This window comes from Salminus brasiliensis, chromosome 10 (assembly GCF_030463535.1).
Source record: "Salminus brasiliensis chromosome 10, fSalBra1.hap2, whole genome shotgun sequence".
Classification (NCBI taxonomy): domain Eukaryota; kingdom Metazoa; phylum Chordata; class Actinopteri; order Characiformes; family Bryconidae; genus Salminus; species Salminus brasiliensis.
The window spans coordinates 40,423,293-40,440,630 of NC_132887.1; the positions used below are offsets into that span (position 1 = coordinate 40,423,293).

Sequence of the window (17,338 nt, forward strand, 5' to 3'; positions counted from 1 at the left end):
GTGTTTAATTTGAACCATCTGCTATGGAAATTCTGTGGGCTGTTAAAGCTCAGGAAGCGCCTCGCTCTCCAGGCCGAGGTGTGACGCCACCAGCATCACCCTTCACATCGCATGGGCCTTTATCTGAGCTCAGCTACTTTGCTTCTCTGGCCTTCAGCTACATCAAAATGACCGGTATTCATACAAATGAGCTGCCAAGCCATCAGGTAAAGCTCTCTAGAGCAGCAAGATTGACGTTGCTGTGGTTCATGCTGCACACAGTGAAGACCGCAGCTCTTGGCCTCAGTGTATATTAGTTTATTAGGGCAGCTGGTGACTATCAGTAGGGCGATGGGCAATAAAGGGCAGGTTTATACTGAGGAACTAATTATTGTGTTGTTTTTTTGCATACTGACCCTGGAGATGCTGAAGTAGCTGGCAACCAAAAGACAGATAGGCCGGTACAGTCGAGGCCATGGGACAATGTTGTGGTGGCATGTTCGAAAGGAATGTCCTAGCCATTGTAAACCTAGAAGCTCTACATCAACATTACCTACTATTATTAATTAGAAGAATATTAATATTTAAAAATATATATTTTTTGTAGACTTTTCCAAAAACTTTATTTTAAACATCTTGTTTCTTCAAAACACTGAAGCGTCTAGTTTCATGTACTAGCTGCAATTACGCTGCTTCAGAAGGTGTCCAATTTATTGGAAAACGAGGAGGCACCACCTGAAGGCACCTCACCACAAGTGAAATTTTCGATGCAGCACAAACAGTTGTGACGTAAATGCTATTTCCAACATGGCCGAACAGCTCATCAATAGTACAATATCAAATATTAATGTACAAACTGTACAAATTAAAGGCAGCCGAGGCCCAAAGAGAGCACAATTGGCCCAAAGAGAGCACAACTGGCTGGTGTGGCGAAGCCGGGCATGCAGTGCCCCCCTCCAGGTGCCTTGGTTCTCCGGGGCAGTTTGAAAAATGAACACCTGGACTGTGCACAAGCCGGACCGCCAGGGGAGCTATGTATGGGCTGGGGTAGTGTGCCACCACAGTCACCACACTGGCCCACTTCCACCTCTTTTAACTATTCCTCTATAAGTGGTGGGGTTAGCTGAGCTAACGCTAGCAGCTAATGGCTTATTTAGGCGTCAATGAATTTGCTAGCATCTCCTGCCTAAGCTGTTTAGCCTAGCCTGGGGTGAGTTAGCGATAAGCTACTGCTAGTAGGTTAGGAATTCCTCAGTGTTACTTCCCCCCAGTAATAATCAACACTACTAAAGGCGTCTATACTGTAGCGATGACTTACCTCTGAATTTGCCTCGCGCTTTGATCTCTGCTGACATCATCAGCCTCCTCCCAGCACCACTGTCTTCTACCTTCAAACCAGAGGATCCAAGCTGCTGTAAAGACCCGGGGTGTGTGAGGATCACTCCCCCTGCTCTATCTGACCTCTCTGACCTCTCGCAGTGGCCTCAGGTTCAAAGCTGGGCCGTCTGCAATCTCCTGCGAGCTCTGAAATACTGGAAACACAGAAGAAGAGACCATTATTAGCAGCTGTAACTAATATTATTAATAGCCATTATAATAGCTAAAGGATAAAGGTGCACGTATTCGTCACTGTACAGTGTGGACTGTACAGCGAAATGTGTCCTCCGCATTTAACCCATCTGGTAGTGAACACACACTCACACACACACACGTGTTAGGGGCAGTGAGTACACACACACACCCAGAGCGGTGGGCAGCCAACTCCAGCGCCCGGGGAGCAGAGAGGGTAAAGGGCCTTGCTCAAGGGCCCAACAGCGGCAGCTTGCCGAGCCCGGGAATCGAACCCACAACCCTGTTATCGATATCCCGGCGCTCTAACCGCTGAGCCACCACTGCCCCCAGCTGTAGCTGTAGCTGTCATCAGAAGCATCCATCTGACCGGCAAAGAACACAATCAAACACACAATCATACATCTTAAATGTATATTTAACGTTAAATATTTGCTATTAGTATTATTAATGCTAATGTTAGTCAAATATATGTAGTGTTTCATTACAATAAAAAAATACAGAAATTGAAACAATATAGAAATAAAAGAAATGTGTGAAATGTGCATATAAAATGATATACATATTTGTGTCCTGCATTTAATGATTAATCACTTATTCACACACAGGAAATCAATAAAATGTCTACAATTTTGACAAGACTTTTGCATAAGCCGAGTGACAAAATCCTTTATTATATTATATTATATTATCTTCTTTTTCCCCCCATCTTGTCTGTTCTACCCAGGTGATATAATACAATACATTTAATTATATAATTAATTAATTTCATTAATTTACGGAATTTAACCTGTTCTAAAATAAAACAATATATTTAATATTAACGTTAATTTTGCCCGCACCGAGTTATTATTATCAGGAGATGACAGAGACTACAAAGACTGAAACAGTACATTCGAGGAGTTTGCATGTTCTGTACTCTTTGTGCCACTCTGTGTGCCTATTTTGTTTAGCCCTCCAGATCTCATTTTCCTGTAGCTTTCAAAAGTGAACAAAACTGAATGTCACCCAAGAAGTATCAGGATATTTAAATGTCAGTACTTTGTATGTTAAAACATTTAAACAATGGGACTTTATATTCATAAATTACTATTAAGAAGTCTGTAAACTGGTTGAGCTGTTCCTAAGCTGTTAGAGTGAGGAACGCAAGCCTGGGACCATCACTGGTTCTACACATTTTTAGAGGCTACCTGAAAATCAAGGGGCAACAATGGCTACCCAACCTGGACGTTTAATGTTCAATGATGGTCACACATTGCAGATCTCCCTGCTGTGCAGCTACAGACGGGTCAGTGTGCCCATGCTAACCCCTGTCCACCATCAAAAGAGCCTCCAGTGAGCACGCAAGCATTTGAACTGGCCTGGTTTGGGCCCAGTTTCCCCAGAAGCATTGTGTTTCCGTCATCTTTCCACAACTGGCAGAGAGAGAGAGTGTTCTGTGTGATGCTTGCTCTGCCATTTAAGAACCATCTTTAAACACTCAGATGCTTTTGAGGAACCCAGCCCAGATTAGTCCGGATGGTTGGGTACACGGCTAATGAATAGGACTGGACCCTCCACAGGAGCTGTTTTGGGGGCACAAAGATGATCATCAGCATGTTATGCAGGAGGTCTTACAGTTTTGAACCACTGGTGTATAATTAATATAATACAGCATAACAAACTCTCAAACTAAACATTTATCAGAAGTGCACACTGTACAGCTGCGAATGACCAGAGTGTGCACTTTGTAGACGGTCCCTTATGGAATAAACCCTTTTGAGGTTTTGCAACACGTTCTCTGTTTAGATTTGCTCTTAAACCTGTACTGTAGCTGTTTATCATCTATATTACGAATATGATCATCACTGGCCAGTAATATATGTAATATATTATGTAAATTATGCAAATTATGCCCTTCCCAGGGAGGTGAACACACCTACATGAACAAACGTGTAGATCCTGCCCCACACTGGGGTTTCAGGTTTTTTTTTAGGTTTTACACACACACACACACACACACACACACACACACACACACACATATGTATATATATTCGTAGATCTGCACGTTGGGACAGCTCAGGGCTCATCTGCCAGGAACGGAATTGGACGGCTGCGTAGACACGGTTCACAATGAAGGTACCGTTTTGTTTAGGAGTGAAAATGACTTGTTTTATAGTATTGAAGTCGTGCTGCATGTTGATTGACGTTAAACTTAAATTTGCTGATTATTTTCTACCGTCTTTTTCGATTTTTCGTTCCACCTTGGATTTAAAATACGGAATTGTCCGTTCCACCTTAAATGGTGCAGCAGTTCCATTCTGGCGCCTGAGGCGCCAGAATGGAACTGCTGCACCATTTAAGGTGGAACGGACAATTCCAACATGAAGCAAACGGCAACGTAAAAAACAAAAAAACTATATTTTTATTTTAATTTATGCACTGTTTAGGCTAGATAAGCATTTTCCTCGCAGATAATCATTTTTCTGGACCTTTTAAACTAATCTAATTTGAGTATAAAAATAACAAATGCAAAAAAAAAATTTTTTTTAACCGGACTAAAGGAAAAACCTTAAACCACGTCAGCTAAAATAGATAATTCATATTTTTAACTTATTTCTCACCTGTGACCCAAAATGTGTCTTTTATCGTTGCTAACTAGCTATCTAAACCCAGGAACGCTAAGCTAAAAACAAGTGCGCGTGGCCTAAAACTGAAGCTCCGTGATTGGAAGGTTAACGTTGATTGACAGATGATCGATTAAAGAGGTAGTGTCGATTGCCATATTGTGTGTTGTATTTGAAGGTATAGTGGCAGACTTTTGCCTTTTCATCACTTTGAGGTCCAGGTTCGATGCACGTGGGTCAATAGTAGGCACTTTTGATGGTGGACGGGCGTTAGCATGGGCACACCGACTGGTCTGCAACTATGCAGCCCTGTACAGAGCAGGGGCGCTATGTATAGAGCTGAGAATGACTTAATAATATTAATAATTCTTAATAATATTAATTTATTCTTAATTACATTTTAAATATGATGTAAACATAGTAATTCAGGGGTGAATTGAAGAGTTTAATGCTCTCTAAAAGCTTTCTCATGGAAATGATTACACCAGATGGTTATGAATTCATGGCCTGATGCTGACAAACATTGTTTATCAGAGTTTTTAGGAGATATCGGGTCTAAAACTTGTTTTTAAAATCAAATATTGTTAAAATGGTGGAGGGATACAAACGTGTTGTGCGGAAAAAACTAGTCCCCACTGAAATTTGAGTTTTTCTTTTCAGATATGGAATCAATATTCGATATAAAACAGATCGGACGACATGAGAAGGTTCACTGGTGGGTTTGGATGGTACATAAATTGGCTATATTTGTTTTGTAATTGTGGCGACCGCCACCTGGTTCCATTCACCTCCACTGTAATGGAATTTGGCTTGATACGTTTCTCTACAGTGAACAGTCTCACACCAGACCCCCGCTCTGTAGGGATGTTCATATCAGAACCACTGAGTTAAGCAGAAATTCTAAAAACAGCTTAGCACTTCCCTTTATTTTGACAGACCGCACTGTTCTTATAAGAAACTGGCCCTTGCTGACCGTCTTATCCTCTGTTACTGGAAGTGGTGTCTAATCCACACAGAGCAGTGGTGAGTCTGGCTATCTGGACTGGAAACCTTGCTCATTTCTGGTCTTACACAGAGCCTGTCTGCTCTGATAAAGGAGGAAAGTCTGCAAATAAGAAATCAAACCTGGATTCGGGTTCAAATTGCCTCCTGTTCCCCCGTCCTGCTTAGAGCTGCTGTGTTCGGCTGGGTTTGACTGAGGGTCGAGGTTGTCCCATCGGGAAATGGGTGTATGAATACTGGTGGTGCAGAGAGGTGTGTGTGTATGCTGATGAGCCTCCTCAGGCCTGTGTCGCGGCGGTCAGTGTGTGTGTAGGTGGGCTCTCTCTATACAGAGCTGAAGGGGTTCTTTCTGTTTCTGGGTCCATACAGAGAGAAGTGGTGCCACACTGGAACCTGTCCGTCAAAGTGCTGCGAGGGAAATTCCGCTATTCTCGTGACTACCGTACGTCCTTCACACACACACACACACACACACACACACACACACACACACACGTCTGGCTTCTGTGGATTTTTTAAATGAACTACAGTGTCTATGAAAAGTCATCAACCTCACTGGACCCTTTCACACTTTATTCTGCTACTGAATAAAAAACACATTTAATAAAAAAACAATAATATCAAATAAAACAATCTATTAATTAGAATCAAAGCTTTGGTTTATATGAACTAATGCAATGTTTTAATACATACACTGTATATTGAAACACATAAACTGCGCACACATATGTTTAGATTAGATTAGACATATTTTTAGATGAAATATTTCAATTATTATTATTTTATTTTAAAAAATTACATTTCATACTGTGGTTTGCTCACCCCAGACATTCTGGATATTAATGTTATTAGAACTTCATACTGGATATTAATGTTTTTAGAGCTATATACTGGATATTAATGTTATTAGAACTTCATACTGGATATTAATGTTATTAGAACTTCATACTGGATATCAATGTTATTAGAGCTTCATACTGGATATTAATGTTATTAGAGCTTCATACTGGACATTAATGCTATTAGAACTTCATACTGGACATTAATGCTATTAGAACTTCATACTGGATATTAATGTTATTAGAGCTTCATACTGGATAATAATGTTATTAGAGCTTCATACTGGATATTAATGTTATTAGAACTTCATACTGGATATCAATGTTATTAAAGCTTCATACTGGATATTAATGTTATTAGAGCTTCATACTGGATATTAATATTAGAACTTCATACTGGATATTGATGTCATTAAAGCTTCATACTGGACATTAATGTTATTAGAGCTTCATACTGAATATGTAACCTGTAAGAACCAAATTGAGGTTTATACCCTTTTTTTATACCCTCCAGTGTCACAGTCGGACCTGTTCGTCACCTTGCACCTGCCCACGGCTTCTGCCCGTACGCATCGCACCAGATGTATCCCTAACAATAACTCCCCCGAGTGGAACGAAACCTTCCACTTTCGCGTGCACGGCAAGGTGAAGGTAAGTCAGGGCTTCAGCCTGGGTTCAGTTCCAACACCCCCAGTAAGCACTATCATCACCATGACAATGCACAGGGCTGCAGTAATGGAACAGGGGTAAATACATTACACATGCTCTGAAGGGTATTGGATCTCCAGTAGTACAACAAAATATACACTCAGTAGGGTATTGGATTTCTAGTGTTAGGTCTCAAAATAAACTCAGTGGGGTATTGGATTATGATGAAAAATACACTTAGTATTTTTACTACTACACAGAATATTAGAGTAAAACAAATACACTCGGTAGGTTATTGTATCTGTAAGTATCTGGACTACAAAAATACACTTATTAGGGTACTGGATCTCCAGTATTAGAGCTAAAGAAAAAAAACACTCAGTATGTTATTGGATCTCCAGTGTCTGCACTAAAAATACACTTAGTAGGGTATTGGATCTCTAGTATTAGTACAAAAAATAAACTCTGTAGGTTATAGGATCTCCAGTATCTGGACTGAAAATACACTTAGTAGGGTATTGGATCTCCAGTATTAGAGCCAAAAAAAACACTCAGTAGGTTATTGGATCTCAAGTATCTTAACTAAAAAATACACTGAGTAGGATATTGGATCTCTAGTATTAGAGCTAAAAACACTCAGTAGGCTATTGGATCTCAAGTATCTTTGACTACAAAAATAAACTTAGTAGGGTATTGGATCTCCAGTATTAGAGCTAAAGAAAAAAACACTCGGTAGGTTATTGGATCTCCAGTATCTGGAGTGAAAATAAACTCTATGAGAATATCTTAAATAAGAAGATCTGTGTGATGATTCCTCCAGAATATTCTCGAGATAACTGTCTATGACGAAGACATACTGCAAAATGAACTCTGCACCAGTATCCTGTTTGACATCAGCAACCTCACCCTGGGACAGAAGGAGACCAAAGTCTTCATCACTGATGACAAGGTCAGTAGGTTTCCTAATTGTCTGGTGCATTACTGCTTTCATATACTCGCCCAGAATCCGTGGCATTGAAAGTTTACCGCAATTCTTGTGAACCCTTGAGTTAAAAAGGGCTGCGCGTGTAGAACAGCGGCAACACAAGCAACCACTGACGTCTCCAGTTGTTCCACTAAGGGCGAGTGGTCAGAACACCTGCAAACGTCTGATGTCGGCGCTGGGAATTGACCGCGTTCCACTTAATCATTCGGATAACTTTACGCTAGTTCACTATTTCACATCCCAACATTTACGAACTATAGCTAGTTAAAGACTTCGAGGTTACCCCAACTGGTTTGACGTTTTTTTTATAGGGAATCTAACCAAAATATGTCCAAGTATTTATGTCTCAGGTTAGCATTGTTAGCATTAGCAGTGTTAGCGATACCAGTCGATGGCAATACATTATTCGGTATTTCGTGCATCCAATCACCATAGGTACTGCTTTCACTGCTGCTGATGTGCGGTGCGGCCATATTGGATTTTGAACTCTCTCCTGATTTTCCAGTAGGAAATCTGACCAATCAGAGGAGAGAGCATTCTCACCATGGTTTGTTGTGATGCTTGATTCCTTCTCCTGTAAAGTAGCTGCTTACCTGTGACTGTGCTTCTGCTTCCAGACGAAAGACGAGCTGTGGGTGGAGTTCGAGATCACTGAGAGGTAAGGGTTTACACCAGATGTTGGAACATTGCTGTGAGGAGGGTTTGACTGTATTTAGCCACATCAGAGCATAAGTGAAGTCAGGTACTGATGTATATCAGATTATTTCTGATATTTCATCTCATCCCAAAAGGTAATGGATGGAGCTCCATCACTCCTAAGAGCGTAGCTCCTGTGCTCCACAGCCCAGTGCTCACCACTGGGACTGCCGACGTTAGTCTGGTGTAAGCCAGTTTTCAGTCTGACTGAAATATCTGTGTTTGTGTTCCAGTCCTGAAGAACCCGGGCAGTACGTCACCAATGGAGTTTTAGTGGTAAGAACTCGTTACCTGAGGGCTGTGCTGGGTTAGTTCCTGGTGTAGGTCCAAGTCCTAGTGTTGAATATTCTAATATGCTATGAACGTGTGTGCTCCCTGGCCACTATATCAGAAACGAGCTGCCACGGTTGGGCCCTCGAGCAGGACCCTTAACCCTCCCTGCCGCAGCAATGGCTGCCCACCACTCCAGGCATGTGTGCTCACGGTCACTGTGTGTGTTTGCTTACCTGTGTGTGTGTGTGTGTGTGTGTGTGTGTATGTTCACTGCACGGATGTGTGGAAGACAAGTTCCGTGAGAGTCCAGTTATTGGAGTCACAAGGTTGGTGTTTCTAATAAAGTGTCCACTAGGTGAAAGCACAAGGTAGGTGTTTCTAATAAAGTGGCCAGTGAGTGGAAGCACAAGGTAGGTGTTTCTAATAAAGTGGCCAGTGAATGGAAGCACAAGGTAGGTGTTTCTAATAAAGTGGCCAGTTAGTGAAAGCATAAGGTAAGCGTTTCTATTAAAGTGGCCAATGAGTGTAAGATATGTACTATATGGTCCCCTTTTGAACTTTCTCCTTTGCCTCTGCGTTTGCTGTGATTGCAGGCAGCCCCGTTGTCCACTGTGGAGGTGAAGTTAGACAACCTGCCCCCGACTGAAGGTGAGGTCATTCACTGTATATCAGTTCTAGGTCATAAACAACACAATTACACTACATGTCCAAATGTTTGTGGACACCCCTTCTAATGAATGCCTTCAGCTACTTTTAGTTGCACCCAAATGCACACACACAGCTTGTCTAGTCCCTGTAGAGAAGAAGTACTGCCAATAGAATAGGACTCTCTGGAGCAGATCAACATCATGCCCCTATTGGCTCCATGCTGCCTAATAATACCAGGCGTGGGGTAGAGGGGTATAAAGCCCCCCAGCATTGAGGAGCTGTGGAGCAGTGGAAGAGCTGTGTTCTCTAGAATGGAGAGTTGGGGGTGATGAGGTGGGGTGGTGATCATCAACATCCTGACCTCACTAACTCTAGCTCTTGTCGCTGAATGCACTCAAATCCTCACAGCAATGCTCCTCCAACATCTAGTAGAAAGTCTTCTTCTCTGGACAGTAGAAGAAGTTTTCAGAAGAATCAATGAACGAGCAGTCCCAATACTTTTGTCCACATAGTTGTATTGCTGGTTCTAGCCTGTTTTGGTCTGGTGGTTGAGTTGGTGATGGGTTAATATACGCTGTGTGTGTGTGTGTGTGTGTGTGTGTGTTCCAGTGAACCAGGCCCTGGTGTTAAACCTAAGAGGGGCGTATAAAGAAGACCAGGTCGTCTCTTTTCCAAAAAACGAAGGCCTCCTGCAGACGCTCCGCTTTTACATCAACAGAGATTTGGAGACCGAGATTGGATTCTCAGAGGTGTCTATAAAGCTGGACTGTAGTCCAGCCACAGCCGAGGCCTCAGGATGCTGCTAGTGTTTTTAGCCATGCTAGCGTACGCTAGCCCATGTTTAAAGCTAACACAGAGTCGCACAGTGTCAGAAACCTCATAATTAAGAGTATTAGAGAGCCCTGAACACCCTGAACAGGCCTGCAGTTAGCACCATGCTAGCTGGTAGCGTGTAAGCTTTCATTGCGTCGTAGCTCAGAGTCAGACCAACTCTTGCGTCATTAATCGCTTATTTGTTCTTCTCCTTTTTGTTGCTTCTGCATGTTGTTTACTGTCTGATGTCTGTGGCTGCACTAAGGACGTTTCTGCACAAGCGTCCAGTCCCGTCACCCCGTTTACGCCCAAAAAGGAGCTGACCCTCTCCCTTCCTGTGGCAGAGGTGAGAGGGCCGTGTGCTCGGCTGATGTGCTACATTAATGTATATATAACATATATACACCAAGCAGCCATAACATTAAAACCACCTGCACAACCAGCACTGCTCCCAGCGGACCACATACACACACACTTAACCACATACACACACACTTAACTACACACACATGTTCATGTTCAGGGAATACTGTGTGCAATATCCCACCCCCATGTGCAATTAAGAGTCTTTTACTGTAAATAATATTGTTTATTGCTTTTTTAATTCTTATCTATATTGTGTGTATATAGTGTAAATTATTTATTTATCTAAATTTTTGTAACTGAGTGTCCTGCTATCCCTTTCTGCTGTTACACTGTGAATTTCCCCACTGCGGGACTAATAAAGGACTATCTTATCTTATCTTATCTTACCTGCCTCCTATTGTGTAAGTCTCCCTCATGCTGCCAGAACAGCTCTGACCATTCAGGCTTGGACTCCACGAGACCTCTGAAGGGGTCCTGCTGTGGTCTCTGGCACCAAGACAGCAGATCCTTTCAGTCCTGTAAGCTGTGAGGTGGTTTGGGCCTCCATGAGCATCAATGAGCCCTGGTTGTCCTTCTCTGGAGCAGATTTGGTAGGCACTGACCACTGCATACCGGGAACACCCCACTCCACAAGACCTGATGCCTGATGTTGTGGAGATGTTCTGACCCGGTCATTGTCTAGAACATCACAGTCTGGTTCATTGTGTCCATTTGTCCTGCTTCATCACCTTAATCACCTTCAAGAACTGACTGACAGGAGCCACTGGAACCAGATCATTACTGGGTTTCACTTCACTGGGCAGTGGTCTTAATGTTATGGCTATAAGCAGGAGTTGAATTACAGTGTTTAATCTTTTGTTCTGCAGCATAAAGTAGATTTGAGTTTGAAGGCAACCGACAGGTACTGGACTTCCCATTATTATTATTATTATTATTATTATTATTTTTGATTGGCTCATACTCTGATAATAACTGTTACATGATGATGATGATGATGATGATGGTTTGTTCTCTGGAGGTCTGAGGAGGACCTGAACGTCCGGCTGGATTTTGATATTTCTGAAGCAGAGAAAGTGTTTCTAATAAAGAGGAAAAAGGTGGCGTCCAGCGCTCTGCAGAAAGCTCTGAACCTCAACACTGCTCCTGATCCCAGCAAGGTTTACACACACACACACACACACACACACACACACACACACACACACACACACACAACCAACATGTGGAAGCATGTGGCCTCATGACTGTGTGTGTTCAGGTGCCGACAGTAGCGGTGGTGCTTTCTGGCGGCGGTACTCGGGCGATGACCGCCACCTTGGGTTCTCTGAGAAGCCTGCAAAAACTCGGCCTGCTGGACGCAGTCACCTACATCACTGCAGTCTCTGGCTCCACCTGGTGGGTATTCAGGAGTATTACAACCACACAGGTACTCTCATACTTACACATGTACACACTCTCTCACTCTCTCTCTCTCTCTCTCGGTATCTCAGGGCAGTGTCGACTCTGTACAGTGACCCAGGCTGGTCAGCCAGGGGTATGGATGAGGTCATGCTGTCGGTGCAGAAGGAGCTCAGTAAGAGCATGTCCAGCCTGTTCTCTCCGAGGCTGCTGCAGTATTACAGCAGAGAGCTGGAGCAGAGGGAGAAAGAGGGACACCCCGTCTCGCTCATAGACATGTGGGGACTCGCCCTGGAACAGCTAATCTTCGGCAAGGTCTGACTCCAGCGCCGCAGAGGCTTCTGCACAAGCACTGCAGGAGTGTACATGCAGTCTGACCAAGGGTGCCTTTTGCATAACACTAAAATTGTTTTTCTTTTTTTCAAAAGAAAAATACAGGTACTCTGTCTGACCAGAGGAGGGCGGTCTCCGAGGGTCAGAACCCGCTCCCTATATACACAGCAGTGAACACTAAGGATGACAGCAGCGGATCCATGGTGGCTGGTAAAGACCGCTGAGATCTGGGAGTTTTAGCTGTTGTAGTCTATTATATGTGTAGATACAGCACATGTCCAAATATTTGTGGATGCATCCATTGCTAAAACACAGGGCCTATTGGCTCCATGCTGCCTAATGCCAGGCCTGGGCTAGAGGGGTATAAAGCCCCCCAGCATTGAGGAGCTGTGGAGCAGTGGAAGAACTGATGAGTTGGGGTAGAGTGGTGAACCTCCATGTGTGTGTGTGGGAGTGGTCATGTGTTTGGATAGTCATCAGACTATTTCTCTGCTGGTGTGTGTGTGTGTGTGTGTGTGTGTGTGTCTGATTTGATGTCTGCTGTTTTTACAGAGTGGTGTGAGTTCACCCCACTTGAGGTGGGATTCCCCAAATATGGAGCTTTCGTCCCGACAGAGAATTTCGGGAGCGAGTACTACCTGGGTCACCTGATCCAAAAACTCCCGGAGACACGCCTCTCATTTCTACTGGGTCAGTGGTGGTGGTGGTGGTGGTGGTGTGTGTGTGTGTGTGTGTGTGTGTGTGTGTGTGTGTGAAAGAGAGAGATCTGCAACCTCAGTACAATTCAAGGATGTAGCTACAGTGGTACAAAGGCAGTGTTTAAGTGTGTGTGTGTGTGTGTGTGTGTGTGTGTAGGTACGTGGAGCAGTGTTTTCTCTCTGAATCTGACTCAGTTGTGGAGCACCATCACCGGAGCGATGCCCTCCTGGATTCCATGGATCGGGAAGTCCGTGAGTAGCATCGGTACGCCTGACTTATCACTGCACCTGACACCTGAGCTCCACCTGACCGACACCTGACAGCTGAACCCCACCCGACTAACACCTGACAGCTAAGCTACATCTAAGCTACACTTCACTGATGCTTTACAGGTGGGATACACCTGACTGACAGCTGACAGCTTAGCTACACCTCACCAACACCTGACAGGCGAGCTACACCTGACCAACACCTGAGCTACATGTTGCCAACACCTTACCAACATCCGGCAGGTTGGCTGCAACTGACTTAACTACACCTGACCAACACCTGACAGATGAGCTACACCTCACTGACCACTGACAGGTGAGCTAGACCTGACCAACACCTGACAGCTGAGCCACACCTTACAAGTCTGAAATGGCCTTTGAATTGTTTCTGCACTGTTTTCCTTTGATGTTCAGAGAAAGATCACAAGCCTTCTGCGCTGGACACTCTGAGGGTCAGTCCTGAGGCCACGTTTCTGAGCAGCTTCATGAACAGCCGACCCGTCATCAGCAAAGCCTTTAACTTCCTGAGAGGATTCTTCCTCCACAACAGCTACAGCGATCACTCCACCTTCACTGCATGGAGGGGTCAGTACTGTTCACTCGCTCACTTTAGGGGTTATTAGGTCCTGTGTTCACATGTATGGACATTTTTCAAAAACGGTACTGATGGGAAATACAGACAGCGCTAGGCTGGGCTGACTGTCCAGACAGGCTCTGTTTGTTGGAATAAATGCTGTGTTTATTAGATGTTTCCCACACAGGAAATCTCACTGTTTATGATTCTCTTCCCAGAAGCTCCAACCATGAGCACATCCAGCTTAATGCTGCTTTAATATGATCACACCTCTCTCCTCGGAGCGTGTGGAGGTGTTCAGTAATCTCTAATAGACTTCCTAGAACATGGTCTGAAGTGGGAAGTAGAGCTATTTATCTATTTATTTATTTATTTTTATTAATTTATTTATTTGGTAGATACGCATCCGGATGCGTTTCCGAACAAGCTGACCCCGATGGACCCTAGGCTGGGTCTGGTGGACTCCGGATTCGAGATTAATTCCGGCTTTCCTCCGGTGCTACGCTCACACAGACACGTGAACGTCATTCTGTCCCTCAACTACTCCTGGGATTCCGACCAGTTTATGGTGAGGAACATCAGCTAGATCATCAGTGAAAAATGCTGCCTAGGATGCTCTGAGTGGCTCAGCGGAGCCAGAGGGGATAGGCGGGTGTCACGACACCGGCACAGGCGCCTGTTAGCTAAGCTTTGCTCCGAGCAGTGGCTGGCTTCATGTGTATCAGTCCAGGACTAGGCAAAGTTACCCTATGCTTTATTTTGGAGTGAGATATTAAAGATCATGTATTTCAGGTATGATAATGGGCCTTATCGTCCAGCCTTACTTTTGTGTGTGTGCTGCAGGTCCTGAAGCAGACTCAGCAGTACTGCTCTGACCGCCAGATGCCGTTCCCCCGGATAGACTTCAATAAGGTGGCGTCGGAGCCTCTGAAGGAGGTTTATGTGTTTGAGGATGCAGACAATTCCGAAGCACCCATTGTGATTCACTTCCCCATGGTGAACGTCTCCTTCAGGCGGTACAAAGCTCCTGGTAACTCCACCCCCCCCAACATATTCTACACTCACTCTACCTTATTTTACCTGGAGCACCTGCTCCATTAAAGCAGCGGTATGTACCATTTGTACCGTAAAGCAGCAGCTTCAGGATCATGTTGAATAGGCAGAATAGCGTATGTCTGTCGCTGCTGCTCTGGGCTCAGCATGTGCTGCTACTGCACTGGTACCGGCTCTTCTGTCAGTGTGATGGACTGGGTTTGGGTTTGGCAAATGCCAGGAGATTGCCAGGAGAACACTACCTGTCTGACTGCACTGTGCCTCCTGCAAACGTTTGGTGGAGGAGGGATCATGCTATGGGGCGGTGTTTTTCAGGGGCTGGCCTATAGGCCCCTTAGTTCTAGGGAAGGGACATCTTAATGGCCCAAACAGAGCCCTGACCTCAACCCCATTCAACACCTTTGAGAGTCTGACCTCACAGATGCTTTTCTGGATGAATGGGCAAAACTCCCAGAGGAGTGGTGTGTGGGTGTCCAAATACTTCTGTCCATATTTTGAAGGGAAGAAAATGGTTTAGCACTGGAGCTAAGGGCAGGTAATGGAAGCTTATGTATACCAATTAGCATGGTGCAAAGTGTTGTTACTGAACATGTGGTGTGTGTGTGTGTGTGTGTGTGTGACTCTTCAGGTGTGAAGAGGCAGGGCGAAAAGGAGCTGAAGGATGGAGACATTGATGTTAGCACTAGCTCCTCTCCGTACGTCACCAAAAACCTGACCTACACCCCGACTGACTTCCAGAGACTGACCAACCTCATGTCCTACAACATCCTCAACAATAAAGACACCATCACACGGGTGCTGCAGAGAGCCCTGCACCGGAGAGCGGCCGAGAAGCAGAATTAGCAGTTAGCGTTCTCCTCCAAGTGCGTTGAGCTCCAGCGGTGGTGTTGTGTTGGCAGAAGTTTGATAATATGTAGCGGAGCTTCTTTACGTGAGTTCTAGATAGTGGGTGGGAACTAAATTCTGTGGCGGATAATGTATCATTAATCAGCATGATCAGCTAACATGAATAAACCGAACCAATTGGGACTAAACACACCTGGATCCACAATACAGAGAAATAGAACATGTATTAGAACACTCTTACACTTAAAGGTGCTTCCGAGGGTTCTTTAAGAGAACCTTTTAACTAACCTTGTCATAATTAACAGCAGTTCTATAGGCCCTAACATAGAACCCTGTGGGATTCCACAAGATATGCTCAAGTAAGCAGCTATCAAGCAATTGCTGCTTTAGAAATAACTGAATAATAAACCTTCAAAGGGTTCAGAGGGTTAAAGAACCTTGACTTGACAAAACTACAGAAAAGTGGTTCCTCTATTGCATCACACATAGAAGCCTTTGAAGCACCTTTTGTTTTTATTAGTGTAGAGTGGTTCCAGATGCAATAAAATAAAAAATAATAGTAGATATAAATGAAAAATGTAGAAACACTATTTTGACAAAAGTATTGGGACACCTGCTCATTCAGTGTTTCTTTTGAAATCAAGGCTATTAAAAAGAGTTTCTCCTGCTTCTGTTGGAGTAACTGTCTCTACTGTCCAGAGAAGAAGACTTTCTACTAGATTTTAGAAGAGAATTGCTGTAAGGAATTGATTGCATAACATGAGTGTTAGTGAGGTCAGCTCCCAATGCATCCCTTCCCACCATCATTCCAGAGAATGCTTCACAGCTCAATGCTGGGGGGGCTTCATACCTCTCATCAGGCCAATAGGTTCATGATGCTTACCCGCTCCGGAGAGTCCTATTCTACTGGCAGTACTTTCTGCTCTGTGTGCATTTGTGCACATCTGTGTCAGCAATGCTAAAGCAGCTGAATGCATTCATTAGAAGGGGTGTCCACAAACTTTTTGGACATATAGTGTATTTAGGCCAATAGTACAGATTCATAAATTGTTCTCGAAAGCAAATTCCCCCCAAAACACTACAAGATCCGCTCCACAGGAGGAGTTCCATCAGTCTCACCACGTTCTGCTCGACTTCAATCAAATCACAGTTCAGAGGAAGTGGAATATCATCATTCAGTTGAGCTCTCGGGTCTCGGCAGTTTCCGACTGTAATGAACAGAATTATGCGTGTGAGCTTGTGTTCATGTGAAATCGAGTGCATCACTTTTCTTCAGGAGTGCAATGGTTGACATGATGTGAAAGCTCTGCCATCCGCTCTTTACATTGTGTGGAAATTGGGGGTGTGAAAGGGATCAATAAAGATGGTCTAAAATGACCAATGTCCAACCACCCCTCCATTCATATTCCTTCATTATTTCACTGCAGTGTAAAATATCATAATGCTTAAGACACCCTAAATATACGCTTTATGCTGCAGCCGTGCTCTAAGTGTCACTGAGTGAGGTATTTTGTTATGCTGTGTGGTTTCCAGTCTTGTTTCCTGCTGTCGCCTTTGCAGATGTGCTAAAATGACTCAAAGAAACAAAGTTTAGCGCTTACAGGTCATGAGAAGGATGGTTTGGCAGCTTTGTAAGGTGACGACTGTGAGGATGATGATGGAGACTTCATGATGTTTTATGAAGATGCAGTGATGTGATGCAGATTTGAAGAAGATGCCCAAATGTTTGTGGACACCTT

The 17,338-nt window shown here is 44.0% G+C and overlaps 1 protein-coding gene across 1 annotated transcript; it reads left to right on the plus strand.

Moving 5' to 3' along the window:
- Positions 1 to 23: 23 nt before the first annotated feature.
- On the plus strand, positions 24 to 15,596 carry LOC140563954 (cytosolic phospholipase A2 zeta-like). Its single transcript, XM_072688909.1, has 20 exons — positions 24 to 206; positions 5,529 to 5,601; positions 6,513 to 6,649; positions 7,467 to 7,595; positions 8,249 to 8,289; positions 8,561 to 8,603; positions 9,194 to 9,248; positions 9,858 to 10,035; positions 10,317 to 10,407; positions 11,294 to 11,328; positions 11,446 to 11,584; positions 11,686 to 11,822; positions 11,918 to 12,140; positions 12,254 to 12,368; positions 12,711 to 12,848; positions 13,014 to 13,121; positions 13,541 to 13,711; positions 14,099 to 14,268; positions 14,544 to 14,730; positions 15,382 to 15,596. The coding sequence occupies exons 1-20, from the start codon at positions 24 to 26 to the stop codon at positions 15,594 to 15,596; spliced, it is 2,568 nt and encodes an 855-aa protein (XP_072545010.1).
- The last annotated feature ends 1,742 nt before the right edge of the window (positions 15,597 to 17,338 follow it).